Source organism: Megalobrama amblycephala, linkage group LG13, assembly GCF_018812025.1.
Source record: "Megalobrama amblycephala isolate DHTTF-2021 linkage group LG13, ASM1881202v1, whole genome shotgun sequence".
Lineage (NCBI taxonomy): Eukaryota > Metazoa > Chordata > Actinopteri > Cypriniformes > Xenocyprididae > Megalobrama > Megalobrama amblycephala.
The window spans coordinates 19,186,145-19,204,737 of record NC_063056.1 but is presented as its reverse complement, the minus strand read 5'-3'; the positions used below and the strand labels follow the sequence as shown (position 1 = coordinate 19,204,737).

Sequence of the window (18,593 nt, the reverse complement as noted above, 5' to 3'; positions counted from 1 at the left end):
TTGCTCATGCTCATCATCCACTATCAAATCATGACTCGTGTTAATATCCAGCGCTAGGTGGCGCAGTGAACTCTCTGCATTATAGAACTGCAGTTTATCATTAACTGAAAACTGATGAAAATAGTTAAGATGATTTGAGCTGCTGCTCGTGACAGTCGAGAGCTCGATCATGATGGTTTATTATCGCTTATACTGGACGCTGTGGATATTGTCGTGTTTTGGTGAGACTTTTTTTAGCAGTTAAATAATTCTGTGTGTTGAATTTCTATTTAAAAAAACGAGTTAGTCCTATTTTATTTAAGTAAATTCAGAAAAAAAAAGTATGCCATTTACTGAAGCTGTTCTTTGTTGTTACTGCCACTAAAAAATAACTACAGTAATTGGGGTAGTTAAAGTAGGCCTAAGTAATTTAAGTGCAAATGTAAAAATAAATGTAGTATTCTTTTACTTTTTCTGTTAGGACAATATTTGGGTCAAGATCTGCAGATCCCTGCGCCGCCTAATAAAGAAGAAGGAGACAGTGTGGTGTTCACTCCTGACAATCCCCCACCCTCCACATCGATTTTTATAACTCAATGGTTTTTTGGTACAACACCTATAATTACAGCAGCGTCTGGTGTACCTACAGTAAACCCCGCATATGAAGACAGAGCCAGTTTTGACAGCAACACTCTCGCTCTGACGCTGGAGAAACTGAGACACAGTGATTCTGGAATATACGAACTCAGAGTAACAACTACTGCTGGAGGGACACTTATTGGAGAAACTTCACTACAAGTCGGTGAGTGTGCTAAAACTTGGTTCAGTATTTACTATAAAAATCCTGTAAATCTTTTACATTATATTAACTACTGAAGAAAACTACTGCCACCCCCTGCTGTTATTTTACTGTTAATTTACAGTTCTCTACTGTAATCTGCTTTACAGTATACTATAATAATACCATGGAAGTAAACTAATTTCGTTTCTGGAGAAACCATTTAAAATTAAAAATGAATATACAATATTAGTAGTGTGAAATTATTTGATTCCACTAAACAAACCATTTCTTAATCAGTGTTGGGTGTAATGCATTACTAAGTAATTAATTACTCACTTTCCCCTTGAAAAAGTAAAGTAAGGGATTACTCTTAATTTTTCTGTGATTTGATTACAGTTACTTCTGATGTAATTGCACTAAATACTATATAGAACAATTCAATATAAAACAATAGTGGATTTAACATCTATGCTAAATTGTATGTTTGAAACCTTCTCCCCTTGAATACTTTGGTCAGTTCAAGAGTAATTTATGCAATTTTGTATTATTTATTTAAAATAATTAAAGGAGAATTTGAAATAGGATGTAAGTAATTAGTAATAAGTACTGCAATACTTTTTAGAGAGAGGAATTAGTACAGTAATCTAATTAGTCTGTCAAATATATAATTAATTTGCAGCTAGTAATTAATTACCTTTTTAGAGTAACTTACCCAACACTGTTCTTAACATAAAACTAAACTGCAAGTTATGAAACGTTTTACCATTATAATAAACTTTTACAGTTCTCTTTTATACTGTAGATTGTTATTATTTTCCTCTTGTCCGAGGCCCTGACATTCAGTCTTTTCTCAACTGTGAAAATCCATTAAACATACATTTTTTTTATGCATTACAAACTTTGGCAATCTAAATAGACACTGAAATGTACAAACCATTTCAATATTTAATGTGAATTGATGTATATACAATTTACACAAATAGCTGCTTTCCCTCAGTTGTGGGATCATGTCCATCAAAACAAACTGTTTTGCTTCTAAAAAAATTTACATTTTTAGGAATGGCGCAAATATTCAAACATAAATAAATTAATTTCTTTCATTGATGATAAAGGCCTTCTGTACAGCCATGGGCACGCAGATTTGAGAAATAATGGTGGTTTGATTAATCTGACCTGGACTCACATCTTTGTGGTAGTTGTAGTCCTAATTAAGCATCTTTCTGCCATGTGAAAGCACAAGTTCTTTTGTTGTTTTTACAGTTATTAATTGGGTCCTAAATGTGAAAGACTAATTCTAGATCCAGTGTTTTTGTTCTTTCTCTCTCATTTACACAGAAAAACTCTCTGTCAGCCTTATTGGTCCAGAGGAACCATTAATAGAGGGCGAATCATCTGCTAACATCACCTCTGAAGGAAATGGCAACATCACCTCTGTGCAGTGGATGAAAAATAACAGTTCTCTTTCTCCTAGCAACAGCATCATCTTCTCACCTGATTTCAGATCAGTGTCCATCAGTCCAGTGCAGAGATCAGACAGTGGGGAATATCAGTGTAAATATACAAACCCTTTCAACTCTGAGACGGCAACATACAGCCTGATCATCAACTGTGAGTGTTAAACATTTAAACAAAGATGATTTGAGCTCAAACCTGATGAAATATAAACATACTTCATTTAGCTTGTCCCTCTAACTTTGAGTCTTTTGTGTTTGTTCTAGATGGACCAGATGATGTTTCTATTAAGGGTCCGGATGTGGTGGATTTAGGGGTTCCTGTGTCTCTGTCTTGCTCTGCAAATTCTGTACCTTCTGCCTCATTCAGATGGATGTTTAATGGAACAAACACCGGTGTGACCACAGACACATTCACCATAGATAAGACTGACTTCACAGACAGTGGAGATTACGACTGCACTGCCTGGAATAACGTCACAAACAGAAGTGCCACACAAAGACATGCTTTACTAGTTAAAGATAAGTGTTACAACTTGTGTTTTCAACTCTTTATTATAACCAATATTTTGACCTTAATTTAACATTTGTTCATTGGGGCTTTCTGTTGTCATTATTTTCTACTGTTTTGTATGTTCATCTATATTGCTTGTAATTGCCTTGTGTTGTCTTAAATTTTATTTTTTTAATTAAGATTTTGATAGAGTATTTAAAGTGTATTACAATTATTATTGTGCATTATATGGTCTGGTCTGTTGTTTCTTGTATCTTTTCTATAGTCGGTGGTGGAGGAGGAGGACTGACAACAGGAGCGATAGTTGGGATTGTCATTGGTGTTTTAGTGGCAGTTTCAGGCATTTGTGGTCTGATTGTCTATTTAATAAAAACCAAGAAAATGTAAGTAATCTGGTACCTCATGGTGTAATTTGTAATCACAGCTTTAATTTGACACATTATATACATTATTATTACTAAATCACAACTTGTATCAGCTTCCAACAGGTCTAGATCTACAAATGACCTTTAAAGATCACAATGATTAAAATATATCATTCTCATTAGACACTTTTTCCTATCAAAGGAGTAATTTTCCATCACCATGGAAACTAATCTGTTATAAACAGCTTTTTTATATGACAGAAATGTGTTAAAGATTTTAAATAATTGATTTGTCTTTACACTACAGCCCAGTGTTAAACAAGGAACAAAAAGGACAAGGAAGTGGAGGTATGTATATATATTCGTAATACCAACATGAGTATGATTTGATTGAAACAACATTGATACTGACCATCCCATGTTTCAGATGATCTATTAATATTGCAAATGTTTCAGTACATATTTCTGTCAGTATCAATCTTATTGAATGTTTCTTTCTTTAAGCAGCATCACAAAGCAGACAACAGCCTGTGAGTGACATTCAGTTTTATCTCCTTATTACAACATTTTTGTCTTTATAGGACCTGATTTGAAACTGTAAATCTGACACAATCATGACACATTACAGTCACTTACAGGAAAAGTGTTTTTCAGTGGTAGTAACTGATATTCAGTTGTTCAGCCTCTTCTGTTTCTTGTGTCTTTTATCTCATAGTGGTAATAAGAGTTTATGGTTTTATAGCAAGAGGGATGAGTGTATTTTTACTGTCAACTCAACTGGACTTTAATTTTTAACATACACTATATTGCCAAAAGTTTTGGGACATCTGCCTTTACATGCACATGAACTTTAATGACATCCTATTCTTAATCTGTAGGGTTTAATATGGAGTTGGCCCACCCTTTGCAGCTATAACAGCTTCAACTCTTCTGAGAAGGTTTCCCACAAGGTTTAGGAGTGTGTTTATGTGAATTTTTGACCATTCTTCTAGAAGCGCATTTGTGAGGTCAGGCAGTGATGTTGGCGAGAAGGCCTGGCTCACAGTCTCCACTCTAATTCATCCCAAAGGGGTTCTATCGGGTTGAGGTCAGGACTCTGTGCAGGTCAGTCAAGTTCCTCCACACCAAACTCGCTCATCCATGTCTTTATGGACCTTGCTTTGTGCACTGGTGCGCAGTCATGTTGGAACAGAAAGGGGCCATCCCTAAACTGTTCCCACAAAGTTGGGAGCATGAAATTGTCCAAAATGTCTTGGTATGCTGAAGCATTAAGAGTTCCTTTCACTGGAACTAAGGGGCCAAGACCAACCTCTGAAAAACAACCCCACACCATAATCCCCCTCCACCAAACTTTACACTTGGCACAATGCAGTCAGGCAAGTACTGTTCTCCTGGCAATGCCAAACCCAGACTTGTCCATCAGTCTGGCCAGACAGAGAAGCGTGATTCGTCACTCCAGAGAACACGTCTCTACTGCTCTAGAGTCCAGTGGTGGCATGCTTTACACCACTGCATCCGACGCTTTGCATTGCACTTGGTGATGTAAGGCTTGGATGCAGCTGCTCGGCCATGGAAACCCATTCCATGAAGCTCACTACGCACTGTTCTTGAGCTAATCTGAAGGCCACACGAAGTTTGGAGGTCTGTAGCTATTGACCCAGCAGAAAGTTGGCGTCTTCTGCACACTGTGCGCCTCAGCATGCGCTGAGCCCGCTCTGTTTTACATGGCCTACCACTTCATGGCTGAGTTGCTGTTGTTCCCAATTGCTTCCACTTTGTTATAATACCACTAACAGTTTACTGTGAAATATTTAATTGTGAGGAAATTTCATGAATGCACTTATTGCAGAGGTGGCTTATCACGGTACCACGCTTGAATTCACTGAGCTCCTGAGAAAGCGACCCATTCTTTCACAAATGTTTGTAGAAGTAGTCTGCATGCCTAGGTGCTTGATTTTATACACCTGTGGCCATGGAAGTGATTGGACCACCTGAATTAAGTGATTTGGAGATGTGTCCCAATACTTTTGGCAATATAGTGTATTACTGCACAAAGACATACTGAGGATCGCAATTAAACAATGGATATTACTGACAAAAAATCATTCATAATAGACATTACCACTGTTTAATAGTGGGCTTTCTGTTTCATGATTTAAATATCAGCATCATTAACATTTTATCACAATTTTACCTCAAGAGACATCATTGTGTCTGATGTTGTGATTATAATTTAAGAAAAACAAATAACTATTTGTAGGACTCACACTATGAAGAAATGACTGATATCCAGAAGACAAGGGGAGAAGGACCGGTTCCGTTGAAGAGGAGTGAATCTATTATATATGAGAATTTCAGACAAAACGAGTATGAAAACTAAAAGCATTGAGTTTCAAACAGACCAAGATGTCCTTCAGCTCAGGTGACCAGGTTAATAATATTTGAGTCCAGTCTGTCCCATTGTACAGCATTATACTATATGTGTGCTTTGGTTGCATCACAAAATAAGTGCTATTTATTCTGTCCTGTAGTCTTGCAGTAAAAATAAGTAAATCATTTGGTTGGATTCTTTTATTATATGCTTGTGTAACGTCTCTATTCAGGTATCAAACCCTCCTCCTGTGAGCAGGTGAGGAAGTGAAGACACTGAAACATCTACTGCCAGATGATCTGTCAGGCTGTATACATTTCTTTCTTTCTTTCTTTCTTTCTTTCTTTCTTTCTTTCTTTCTTTCTTTCTTTCTTCTAAAATGCAGGCCTACACTGAATCTATGCACACAGAACTCAGTAGAACAGATTTAACAGCTGTCCTACATGTTTCCCATCTCATCTGTGTTGATTTAATAAATATTTTGGCTAGTTTTCTAAATTATATTTATTTATAATTTATAAGTTACTATAGCTAATATTTAGCTAGTATTGATCACACACACACCCAACAGTTTATCAGATATCATTAGATACATCCTCATTCTTTCTTTCATTCTTTCCTCATTCTTTCTTTCACTGGGAAATAAAAGAACTGTGATAGTGGGTAAAAAAAACAGGTTACGTTGTTGAGTAGATTCACCTTTAGACCTGAACACAACGTCAATCAAGGGAAAGAAACAAGGAAGTGACATGGTCGAAAAATAGGGAGTTTTGGTAAAGAAATTTATTGTTCATTATCTTCTTGAAATAATGTAATTTAAATACTTTCCTGTTATTTCAATTTTCTTTGCTCAGAATAAAGAGTTCCTTTCTTATTCTTTCCAGCTTCTGGTTCTGGTTTTTAGCACTTTGGAATATTTAAGGCCACATACAATACTGTATTTTTTTTCTTCATGATGTGGGCAGTTGTGGCCTAGAGAGTCAGAATTGTAACCCGAAGGTTGCGGGTTTGATTCTCTGTACCTGCAGGAAAATGTAGGTGGGGGGAGTGAATGAACAGCACTCACTTCCATCCACAATACCCGCGTGCAATCGCTCCCCATGCAGCCGGCCTGCCCACGGCTCCAGGTGTGTGTGTGTTCACTCACTGCAACTAATGTGTGCACTAACTTGGATGGGTTAATTGCAGAGGACAGATTCTGAGTATGGGTTGCCATACTTGGTCTTCACATCACATCACTTAATGTGATAACACTGACATGCAAATGATAAGAACTTACCAAGGCAAGTGTAGTGAGTTAAACTGGTTGTATTTTTATCATTAAGATGAATGATTTTCATCATGGATGAATTCTGTACAAACTGCAGGTACCAAAACTGTCCACTTTCAGCACTTCAACACTAGGGGCCTCATTATAAAGCGTGCATACACACAGATTTGATCATGTGTGCGTAAGCATAAATCCACGCCAACGCTTTTATTTATAAAAACGGTCTTTGACGTGGAAAAGTGCTTAGCGCCACATCAGGGTCTGAGCAGACATATGCACTTTTCCTTGTCAGATTACTGCAGGTTTTTGTAAATCTAAGCTATTCTTGCAGCTCGCCATTCTAAATTAAAGGATTTGGACGATGAGTGGTGATCTTTTATATGTAAATGACATTAATTAGGTGTCGTTTACAATGCGGAAAACTGAAAACCATTCAGCTGCGTGCAAGTTCAAAATCATTTGCGATTTATAGATTTCACATCTGAAAGAGAGGCGTACGCACGAGAAATGAGAAATGACACCTTTCCTAGTGAAGACCGAATACCTTTGTGACACATAAGACGTGTTTTATCTGTTCAATATATATATAACATGATGGTTTTATGTATATTTGAGTTTTAATTGGGTTACATGTTGTTTTAGCCATTTTATTCCTCTTACATATTTTAATGTGTGTATGTCTTTAAATGTGTATGGGTCTGCCTGTCATGTGACTGATCACATGACAGGAACCAGGAAGTAAACCAGTTCCTAAAGGAGGCAGCATGACAAGCAATCACCCCCTCATTACAAATGTGATCACGTGTAGCTGGACTGTGGAGTTGGTGATTGCTGGTAGGCGGGTTTGGCAACACTGGACTGTGACTGGAGCGCTGATGGCAGGAAATGACGGTAGCTCTGGTAGTGATCCGGAAATGGAAGATGAATCGTGTAGCGGGAGTACAGGAGGGAATGAATGGTGGAGAGTAGTCAATCGGAAAAGAAAGAAAGCTAATAGTCAAGGATTATTTACGGACAGTGGAAAGGAGGAACATGTGAGTAGGAAAAATATAGAAGAATATAAGGTAATGATGAAATTTGCTGAATCAGGCATGACGATAAACCCAATTAAACTGACAAAATCTCTGAATAAAGCGATAGGAGAAATAAATAGTGCAAAGACTCTGAGAGATGGAAATTTGATTATCATGTGTAAGGACGAAAAACAACAAAAGAAGGCACTAAGTATAAATTCGATGTTTGGAATGTCAGTGTCATGCACATTGATGAAGACGAAACCCTGGGTTAGAGGAGTAATTACTGGAATTCCTACTGATGTGAATACTGATAAAATTAAGAGTTGCGTCGAAGGGGGAAAAGTAATTGGAGCAAAACGGCTGCAATATGTGAAAAATAAAGAAAGGATGGATAGTCTATCAGTTATGCTTCAGTTTGATGAGGAAAGAATGCCAGAGAGGGTAAAAATAGGATACGTTAGTTACCCAGTAAGACCTTACGTGCCTCCTCCGCTTAGATGCTTCAAGTGCCAGAAGTATGGCCATGTTAGTGCTGTTTGCAGAGGAAAACAACGTTGTGCGAGATGTGGGGGTGATCACGAATATGGTAAATGTGGGGAAGGAGTGAAGGTAAAATGCTGCAATTGCGGAGGTGAGCATAGTGCAGGATTTGGGGGATGTATGGTGCACAAACATGCTGTGAAAATTCAAAGTGTGAGAATAACTGAGGGGTTAACTTATGCTGAAGCAGCACAAAAAGCAAAACAAAATGAGCAGATACAGAGAGAGGTAAAAGTACAAGATTTGACTGGGAATTCGTTGGTTCAAAGTAATAAAAAAGAGGATAGTTTGGTGATCGGGAAAATGGAATTCGTTTCATTTATGGCTGAAGTGGTAAATTGTTCTGCTCAGACAGAAAGTAGAACGGAGAGAATTAAAATTATAATTCGGGCAGCTGAGAGATACTTGTATGTAACAGGTGTAACTCTGGAAAAAATAAATGACATGCTAAAGACTCATTCAAGTACTCATACAGTATGTGGAAATACTTAATAATAATGGTTTTAACGATTCTGCAATGGAATGCCAGAAGTCTAATTGCAAATGGATCAGAATTTAAAAAGTTTATAGATCTATTAGATAAGAAACCAAACATAATTTGTGTACAAGAAACATGGTTAAAACCTAAATTAAATTTTGTTTTGCAAGGGTATAATATTGTAAGGAAAGATAGGAAGTCAGGCAATGGAGGTGGGGTGGCAACTTTTATAAAAAATGAATTAGAATTCAGAGTTATTAATGAGATTGAAGAATATGAATTGGTGGTTGTAGAAATATATGCAGAGAAACATAATATTAGAATAATAAATTATTATAATCCTTGTAATAGATTAAGTAAAGATTTAGAAAAGGTTATAGGATCAGGTAATCATAAAATAATTTGGTGTGGAGATTTTAATGCACATAGCACTTTATGGGGTAGTAGTAAAGATGATCATAATGGGGATGTTGTTGAAGAAATAATAGATAGTAATGGGCTAGTTTGTCTAAATGATGGTAGAAACACAAGAATAGATTTGGTACGAGGTATTGGGTCAGCTATAGATTTAACATTGGTTTCTGAAGGTATAGCAAGTAAATGTGTTTGGGATGTTTGGGAAGATGATAATATGGGTAGTGATCACTATATAATTGTATGTAAGGTAGGGATGAGTGTAATAGAACATAATGTGATTTTAGCTCCAAGATGGAGATTTAATAAAGCAAACTGGGAAGCATATAAATATCTAAGTGAGGTAGAACTAACAACAGTAGAATTAAATAAGATGGAAGACATAGATGAATGTAATAGGATAATATGTAAATTATTATATGATGTAACTGATAATATTATAGGAAAAAAGGGTCAATGTAAAAAGAGGAAAGCAGTTCCTTGGTGGACAGAACAGTGTAGTAATGCAATACATAATAGGAATAAAGCATTTAGAAAAATCAAAAAGTCTAATTTATTTGAAGATTTTATTAAATATAAGAAAGCACAAGCTGAAGTAAGAAGAATAGTACGAGCAGCTAAAAAGAAGTACTGGAGAGATTGGTGTAATACAATAGGGGAAGATATCAATATAAGTGAAGTATGGGGATCAATTAGGAAAATGGGAGGAATTTATAGAAATCAAACTTTACCTGTTTTAAAAAATGATGAAAGTAGAATAGCTGTGACAGATAATGAAAAAGCTGAAATGTTGGCTAAAGTTTTCGTTAAAGTCCATAGTGATGATAATGTATCAGAGGAAATTAAAAAGAGTAGAAATCAGAACAAAAATCAATATCCAGATTTAATGATGAAAAGAAGTTCTTCTGATGAAGCTTTAGATGCAGATTTTACTATGTACGAATTAAAGATGGCTCTAGGGGGCGTTAAACATTCATCTCCTGGAAAAGATGATATATGTTATGTAATGATTCAACATTTATCAGATAGATCTTTAAATATCATTTTAAATCTGTTTAACAAGATATGGAATGCAGGAAAGATTCCTTCTTCTTGGAAGCATGGAATAATTGTTCCAGTTGGTAAACCTGGAAAGGATAAGTCTAATCCAATTAATTATAGGCCAATTGCTTTAACTTCTAATTTATGTAAATTAATGGAGAAAATGATAATTCGTAGGCTAAATTATATATTAGAAATAAAAGGTCTTATATCGCCATATCAGAGTGGATTCAGGGCAGGTCGGAATACTATGGACGCTGTTTTAAGTCTAGAAGCCGATATCAGGAAAGCTCAAGCAAATAAAGAAGTATTGGTAGGGGTTTTATTTGATATTGAGAAAGCATACGATATGCTCTGGAAAGAGGGACTTTTAATTAAACTTGAATGCATGGGAATTGGAGGAAAGTTATATAACTGGATTATGGATTTCCTATTAGAAAGAACAATTCAAGTTAGGATAGGAGTAGAGTATTCTAAGACTTACGTGATAGATAATGGAACTCCGCAAGGTAGTGTATGCAGCCCAGTATTTTTTAATATTATGATTAATGATATTTTTAGTAATTTTAAGGGTGACATTGGAAGGGCATTATTTGCAGATGACGGAGCAATATGGAAAAGAGGACGTAATATTGCATGTGTGTCCCAAAGATTACAAAAAGCAGTAGATAAAGTGGAGGTATGGGCAAATAATTGGAGCTTTAGATTATCTGTGGCTAAAACTCAAGTGATATGTTTCTCTAAAGGGAAAAAATTACCAGAGGTTAAGTTAAAGCTGTACAATCAGGAGCTGGAGCAAGTATCAGTAGTTAAATATCTCGGGGTATGGATGGAATCTAGATTGACATATGCTATGCATGCTACAAAGCTGATCAATAAATGTAAAATAGGAGTAAATATTTTAAGGTGTTTAACTGGGGTAGAATGGGGAGCTTGTAAATTATCTTTGAAAAGAATTTATTGTACATTAATTAGACCAAGTTTAGATTATGGTAGTATTATTTATGGCTTTGCATCTGAAACTACTCTGAAAAAGATTGAAAAAATGCAGAATCAAGCTTTAAGAATATGTTGTGGTGCATTTAAATCATCTCCCATTGCAGCCATGCAGGTAGAAGTGGGGGAAGCTCCTTTATACCTTCGAAGGTTTAAAATTAGAATGAATTACTGGCTTAATTTAAAAGGACATAAAGTGTCTCATCCAGTAAAGGGGGTGATTGAAGAATGCTGGGAGCATGGAAATAAAAATATCAAAAGCTTTGGATGGATTGCTAATAGGGAAGCTCAAGTAGTTGGTATTGCAGACTGTGATGTCAGCCCAACTGTGATAGTATCCAGAATTCCGCCGTGGATTTTTCCTATGCCGATTGTAGATTTTCAAATACAAATAAAAATTAAGAATGAGAAAGATACCCCTAAGAACATTATTGCGCAGCAGTATTTAGATCAGATTTATTCTTCGTGGTTACATATATTTACTGATGGTTCTAAAGACCCTATCTCTGGTAGAACTGCTGCTGCTGTATATATTCCGAAGTTTCAAACTAGTATGAAGAAAAGAATAATTGATCATGTATCTGTGTATGCAGCAGAATTGATTGCTTTGGTGGTAGCACTCCAATGGGTTGAGGATGTAAAACCAAGTTTAGTTGTAATTTGTTCTGATTCTTACGCAGCATTATTAAGCCTTGCAAGTGGACTAAAATCATCAAGGCAAGACATTATTTATGAGATTCTTGCAAGTTTGTTAAGAATAAGTAAAGCAAGCTTAGTAACATTTTTGTGGGTTCCTGCTCATGTAGGAGTGGAGGCTAATGAAGTGGCTGATAAGCTAGCTAAGCAAGCTCTTAAACATGCAGAAATAGATATTAAAGTAACTCTGAGTAAAAATGAAGTAAAAGGGAAAATTAATGAATTCATAAATAACAAATGGCAAGAAGCATGGAATTGTGATAGCAAGGGCAGATATATGTATAATATTCAGCAGCAAGTAGGAAATGGAAGAAGTGTTTTTAGGAATAGGAAAGAAGATACAATTATTTCACGCATCCGAATAGGGCATACTAGATTAAATTACTCTCTGTTTAAAATTGGAAAACATGAATCAGGACAATGTAATTTTTGTAATCAGGCAGAAACAATTGAACATGTTTTAATTAAATGCAAAAAATATGGAAAAGAAAGATTAAAACTCATTAATGAAGTTAAAAACATGGGTGTTGAATCATTTAATTTGATAAGCCTCTTGAAAGAACATGCAGAACAAAGTAGAATCTATGGTGCTATTATAAAATATATTAAAGAAATAGGAATTATTAATAGAATTTAATTTTTTTTTTTTTTTTTTTTTTTTCTGTTTGGTAGCTGCTTATTAGTGCTTCACACTCCAGTCCAGTTGGTGGCGGTAAATGCACCATAAGTTGGTTTGCCATCCGCCATAAAAACGTCATTAGAAGATGGACTGTGGAGTTACATTTTATGGACTCACCTTTCCAGCAAATCACATCACTCTGCATTGGATTATCACTTCTGTGGACTTTGTATATACACCGGTGGACACTTTCACATTGGGACTTACATCACAATAGGATTCTTATGGACTGTTTTAGGGTATGGACTCCACACTTTTAACAGCCTAAGTTATTCTAGTTTTATTGTGTTGTTTTAAGTTCTATGTGGAAATTGTAAATACACTTTATTTATTAATTTCTGTTGCCTGTCTCATCTTTTTAAACACTCCAAAAGCTCACACAGTATAATCTGACCCCAGTTTTAATTAATGTAAAATTGACCTATTGGGCCGATCGTTATACCTTTAATGCATTCTTGCCGTTCATTTACGTGTTTAATCTATAGGTTTGCGTGTTTGAGTGTGTATCTGCGCAGAAGCTTAGTCTTTTTAAAAATATTTGCCAAATTACTTGTCTGGTCCGCATAATACAGAAAGATTTGTTGTGTCCACTGATCTATGCCAAATGGAATAATTTTGATAACGTTTTATCTATACATATAGAAAGGAAAAGGAAATTGGCCTTCGTAGGGGATAGTTTAGTTGAAACGTCAGGGCTGCGTTATCATCGTGTCTAGATGCAGGTTCTTCATCTCATCTGGATATGGCCTGGATCTGGCACGCTGCGGAAAACCTCGGGATAAACAGAGAGAGACTAATATGAGATGTCTCCTGACTAGAAATCCTCACAGATACCATTTCTTTCTAAAAAGGAACATAGTTGTGATGAATACTGCCTTTTCTAGTATTTTTGACAAAAAAAAGTAGATTCGAGATCGGCCTGTAATTGACTAATTCTCTTGGATCAAGTTGTGGTTTTTTAATAAGAGGTTTAATAATAGCCTGCTTAAAAGTTTTCGGTATGTATCCTAGTGATAAAGATGAATTAATGATGTTAAGAAGAGGAGCTATGACGCCTGGAAGCGTCATGATGATTTAACAAGTTTAGAGAATTCTTCCTCTCCTAAAGCAACAAATGAATGGAATTTTTCCTCAGGGATACTACAATGCACTGTCTGACATGATACTGTAGTATATGGTTGCATGGTTATAATTTTCTCTCTAATATTGTCAATTCAAGAAATTCATAAACTCATTACTGCTGTGCTGTTTGGAAACATCAGAAGTTGAAGCTCTATTTCTCGTTAATTTAGCCACTGTATCAAATAAATACCTAGGGTTGTGTTTATTTTCTTCTAAGAAATTTGAAAAACAAATAGATCTACCATTTTTAAGGCCTTTCTGTACTCAATCATTCTCTCTCTCCACGAAATGCGGAGAATTGTTGGAAATGTGGAATTGTTTTCTTCCATCTGCGCTCCATTTTTCTAGCAGCTCTCTTAAGGGCCCAAGTGTGCTCATTGTACCACGGCATTGGATTAGTTTCCTTAATCTTCTTTAAGGAGCAACTGAGTCTAATGTGCTGGAAAAGAGAGAGTCAAAAGTTCTGTTGCAACATCGAGGTCTTCTAAGCTATCTGGTATGCTAAGGTGATGAAACTGATCAGGAAGATTATTTAAAAAGCATTATTTATAAATCTTTAGTGGTACAAGTGATGGTTCTACCATATTTATGGCTGGGTGGCAGTTTTGAAGCCTTGGCTAAATGTAGTATACACAAGACTAAATAATGATCTGAGATGTTGTCACTCTGCTGCGGAATTTCTACGGCATCAATATCGATTCCATGTGACAATATTAGATCTAAAGTATAATTACGACAATGAGTGGGTCCTGACACATGTTGTCTAACTCCAATAGAGATTAGGATGTCTGTAAATGCCAATCCCAATGCGATAGAATCTGATAGAAAATCAGCAAATTCTTTGATAAAGTCTGTATGGTGCCCTGGTGGTCTGTAAACAGTAGCCAGCACAAATGTCAACTTACATAACATTACATAAACCACCATCACTTCAAAGGAATTGTATTTGAAGGAATTACAGCAACACCTCCCCCTCTGCCTTTCTGACGAGGATTGTGTCGATTATCGTAACCTTGAGGGCTAGACTCATTTAAAGTAATGTAATCGTCTGGTTTTAGCCAGGTTTCTGTCAAACACAGCACATCTAGATTATTGTCTGTGATAATTTCATTTACAAATATAGCTGCAAGCAGCAATTCGGGGCCAAGCCCCAGAAGGGGCAGTAGCGCAATACGGAGCAGGTAGAGCAAAAACAGCAGAAATTGAATGTACATGCAAAACAGCTGGTTCAGAAGGACAGGTGGAAATGAAATGAAAATCAATAGAAGTTCAGATGAGAATGAACACAGAATGAACTAAAAACACTTGTATCTAATTCAAGAGGAATAAAGATTAGTACAATGCTTATTTGGATAAAAAAGGAATCAAAATGACTCATTACACACAATTGCATAATGACCACCCAACACGGGATTCGAACCCACAACCTCCAGGTCCATGCTGTGGCGCAATACGGAGCAGGAAGAGGAAAAACAGCAGAAAATGAACAAACATGAAACAGCTGGTTCAGAATTATGGGCGAGAATGATCTCAGAATGTACAGAAGCTTAGATGAAAATGAACACAGCATGAAACAAAAAGCATTTATTTCTAATCCAAGAGGCAATAAAGGAAACAAAACATACTCTTTCATAAAACCACTCCACCCGGGATTCGAACCCACTATCTTTGGGTACAGGGCTCTTTGGGTACCTGGCTTTACACATTGAGCTACATCATGACACATGTGCAACATGCTGTGGAAGAGAACTTTTAGTGTAAGAAAGAATTTACAAAAAAAGCATTACTTAGCATGCTAACCATATTAGCATGCTAAGCTAACTTAATGCTAATGAAGCTCATGGTTAACTTGATAGCTGAAGAGCCACATTAAAAAGAATGACAACTGGTTAGCATACTAAGCAATTAGCATGCTAAGCTAACTAGCATAAGACAACAAACACAAGCAAGGTCACATTCAGAGACAAATATCTCGGGAACGGTAGCGAATATCAAAATTCCGTTCAGTCATTTCTATGCGGCTCGGTCCAAAGATCATCTGAGCTGATTGTGGACAAAATTGGACAAAATTTGTGGGAGGAGTAGCGAAAAAACTGTTTTTCATTTATTTCAATATGGCAGACAGGGACATTTAAGGAAAATGACAAATGACACATCGTTGGAATTGGCATTAGCCAGGGAATAAAATGACATAAAGCAGACAAATTTTGGATAATGTTTTCAAAAGTTATAAGCAATTTTGCAAAAATCATTATATCTGTGGAACACTAGGTGGCGCTGTGCTGAAACTTCTCATGTACCTTCAGGACACTCTGATGGTCATATGTACCAAATTTTGTGATGATATGTCAAATTGTTTAAAAGTTATTGCAATTTATGACAAAATTCAAAATGGCGGACATGCTTTTCATCCGATGTTGACAAATTCAATATCCCCGGATTCGGCATGGCCCAAGGAATCCATAGACACCAAGATCTTGATTTTCTAATAAAGTGTTCAAAAGTTATTGGCCAAAATAGCCATTTTTCAGATCTCATGACCTGTAGGTGGCGCTGTTCCCAAATTCGGCATGGAACCTTAGATCATGGTCTTGATCAAGGGTACCAATTTTTGTTTTGATTGCTCAAAGTTTGGCTGAGATACAGCCTCTATAGCAATTTTGGGTCAACCTTGTTAACTTCGTGACATCATAACTTTTGAACAAAGATGAATAAAAAAAATCTGTTCAGTCATTTCTGTGCGGCTCAGACCAAAGATCACCTGATCAAAGTCTGGATAAAATTGGACAAATTTTGAAGGAGGAGTAGCGAAAAAACGGAATACTGTACTTTTCAAAATGGCCGCTACTGTAATGGGCGGAGACTTAATGTAAGAATTTGAATAGAATCAGCATGAAGAGACGAATCAGATGTACTAAATTGTATTTTTCTAGAGCAAATGGTTCAAAAGTTATAACCTTTAGAATGTTGAATTTTTGAACTGGTGGTGGCGCTATAGAGTTGGTCCTAGAGACTCCAAAATTGGTCAGATTTCTAGACATGACCATCACTACAAGTGTGCCAAATTTCATCATTTTCTCATGTTCCGTTGATAGGGCTGCCATAGACTCCCATTCGGAAGAATAATAATAAAAGGGAAAACGTACAATTACAATAGGGGCTACAGCCCCTTCGGGGCTTGGCCCCTAATAAATGCTTTTGAAGAAAGGGATCTAATATTCAGCAACCCAAACTTTATCATTTGTTTTTCAGTATTATCTCATTTTTATTTGTTGAACATCAATTAAATTTTTACCCTTAAATTATTACGGTGTGTGACCATAGGAGGAAGAAAACAGTAGAAGCAGGTTTTCAAAATAACTCAAAAGGTTTAATAACAACTCAAACGGCAGGTAAACACATCCAAAATACTACAGCAGAGGGCTGTTTCATAAAACAAGATTAGAAAACCAGCCAGGCTTATTTTACTTAGTCAGACTTGTTGTCAGTCAATTCTGTTTCATAAAACAAACTTAAATTAGTTCAAACTCAGTTACTCTGGCAACTTATGCTGGGAAACTAGCCTGGTCTGGAGCAGGCTAACTGTCAGGCTAAGCTGAGCTCCTCTAACACTGACCAATAGGAACGCAATGATATTACAACTGACTCTCTCACATACAATTATTTGACTTTATTAACATTATATATATATATATATATATATATATATATATATATATATATATATATATATATATATATATATATATATATATATATAGTGTGTGTGTGTGTATGTGTGTGTATATTATATTATTATGTGTGTATATTTTATATATATATATATATAAATACACACATTTACTAAATTGTGCTAAATAAAAATATATATTGGTGTAAGTTTAAGACATTTTTATTATTTTAATATTTTATTAAAAGGTAAGTATGTTGAGAAACAAAACATTTAAAGAGAAGTAATTTCTTAAAAATTAAGTGTTATATAGCCCACTGAATCATTCTCAGACTTAATGCTGACAACAATGGAAGCACTTGGGAGAGAACTGTCAGGAGACTTATTTCTTAGCACAGAAGAATACAAGAGGATTACCAAATCATTGTTTTAAGTGTGAAAATATAGCAAAAGTAACACAGAAATTCAAAATCAATAAACCTGTGACAAGGCCCCTGAAACAATCACCTTCATTTGTAAGCTTTCATTAAGTGATGAGTGATTTTTTTTGCTAGACAAAGAGCAGGAGAAATACCAAGTGAGTGTTTCAGAGCCAGCAAAAGCTATGAAAAGAGTGACAGAGTAAGATGCAGCCTGCTGAAGTGGCATGCATGGTTGTTGTCCACACTGAAACTACCCACTGTAGTCAAAGCACAATAAAGTCAGCTAGCCTTTTCCAAGGCCCATATTTAATCTATACTCTGGTCTCATATATATATATATATATATATATATATATATATATATATATATATATATATATATATATATATATATATATTCAGGTTGATTAGGACACTTTTTGCTATTGAAATGACTGGGAAAAAGTGTCCTAATCAACCTGAATTTTATATATATATATATATATATAGGTTTTCCTTTCTTACTGGCTAAATGTTTTGTGCCCAATATTTAATTCGATTGTTTTAAAATATATGAATATATTTCTCTCTGGTTTTGTTTGGCAGTAGTACTCTTTATGGTTATTAGAAGAGCAGAAATTAAAATCACAAAATTAAAAATTAAAATTAATATGCACAGACTAAATTTTAATTGGTAAGATGAATCTAAACTCAGTAATTGTCCCAAAGTATATTGATTTACCCCATTACAATAGTCCATTTACAGTTACTATCATAAAAATACACTTACTTGTAGGTTTGAAAGTGTA

The 18,593-nt window shown here is 35.5% G+C and overlaps 1 protein-coding gene across 4 annotated transcripts; it reads left to right on the top strand.

Annotated features, from left to right (window-relative positions):
- Positions 1-75: 75 nt before the first annotated feature.
- On the top strand, positions 76-7,543 carry LOC125242908 (carcinoembryonic antigen-related cell adhesion molecule 20-like). 4 transcript variants are annotated; one of them, XR_007178931.1, is made up of 9 exons: positions 76-221; positions 461-781; positions 2,096-2,368; positions 2,479-2,733; positions 2,991-3,108; positions 3,398-3,438; positions 3,595-3,620; positions 5,351-5,520; positions 5,694-7,543. XR_007178931.1 is itself a non-coding variant. In XM_048152008.1 (9 exons), the coding sequence occupies exons 1-8, from the start codon at positions 170-172 to the stop codon at positions 5,468-5,470; spliced, it is 1,206 nt and encodes a 401-aa protein (XP_048007965.1). In that variant the 5' UTR covers positions 77-169; the 3' UTR covers positions 5,471-5,512; positions 5,694-7,543. The 4 variants fall into 4 exon arrangements, 3 of the variants coding, with proteins under 3 accessions (XP_048007964.1, XP_048007965.1, XP_048007966.1); XM_048152008.1 differs by having other exon boundaries at positions 77-221; positions 5,351-5,512; XM_048152007.1 differs by having other exon boundaries at positions 5,351-7,543.
- Positions 7,544-18,593: the final 11,050 nt, after the last annotated feature.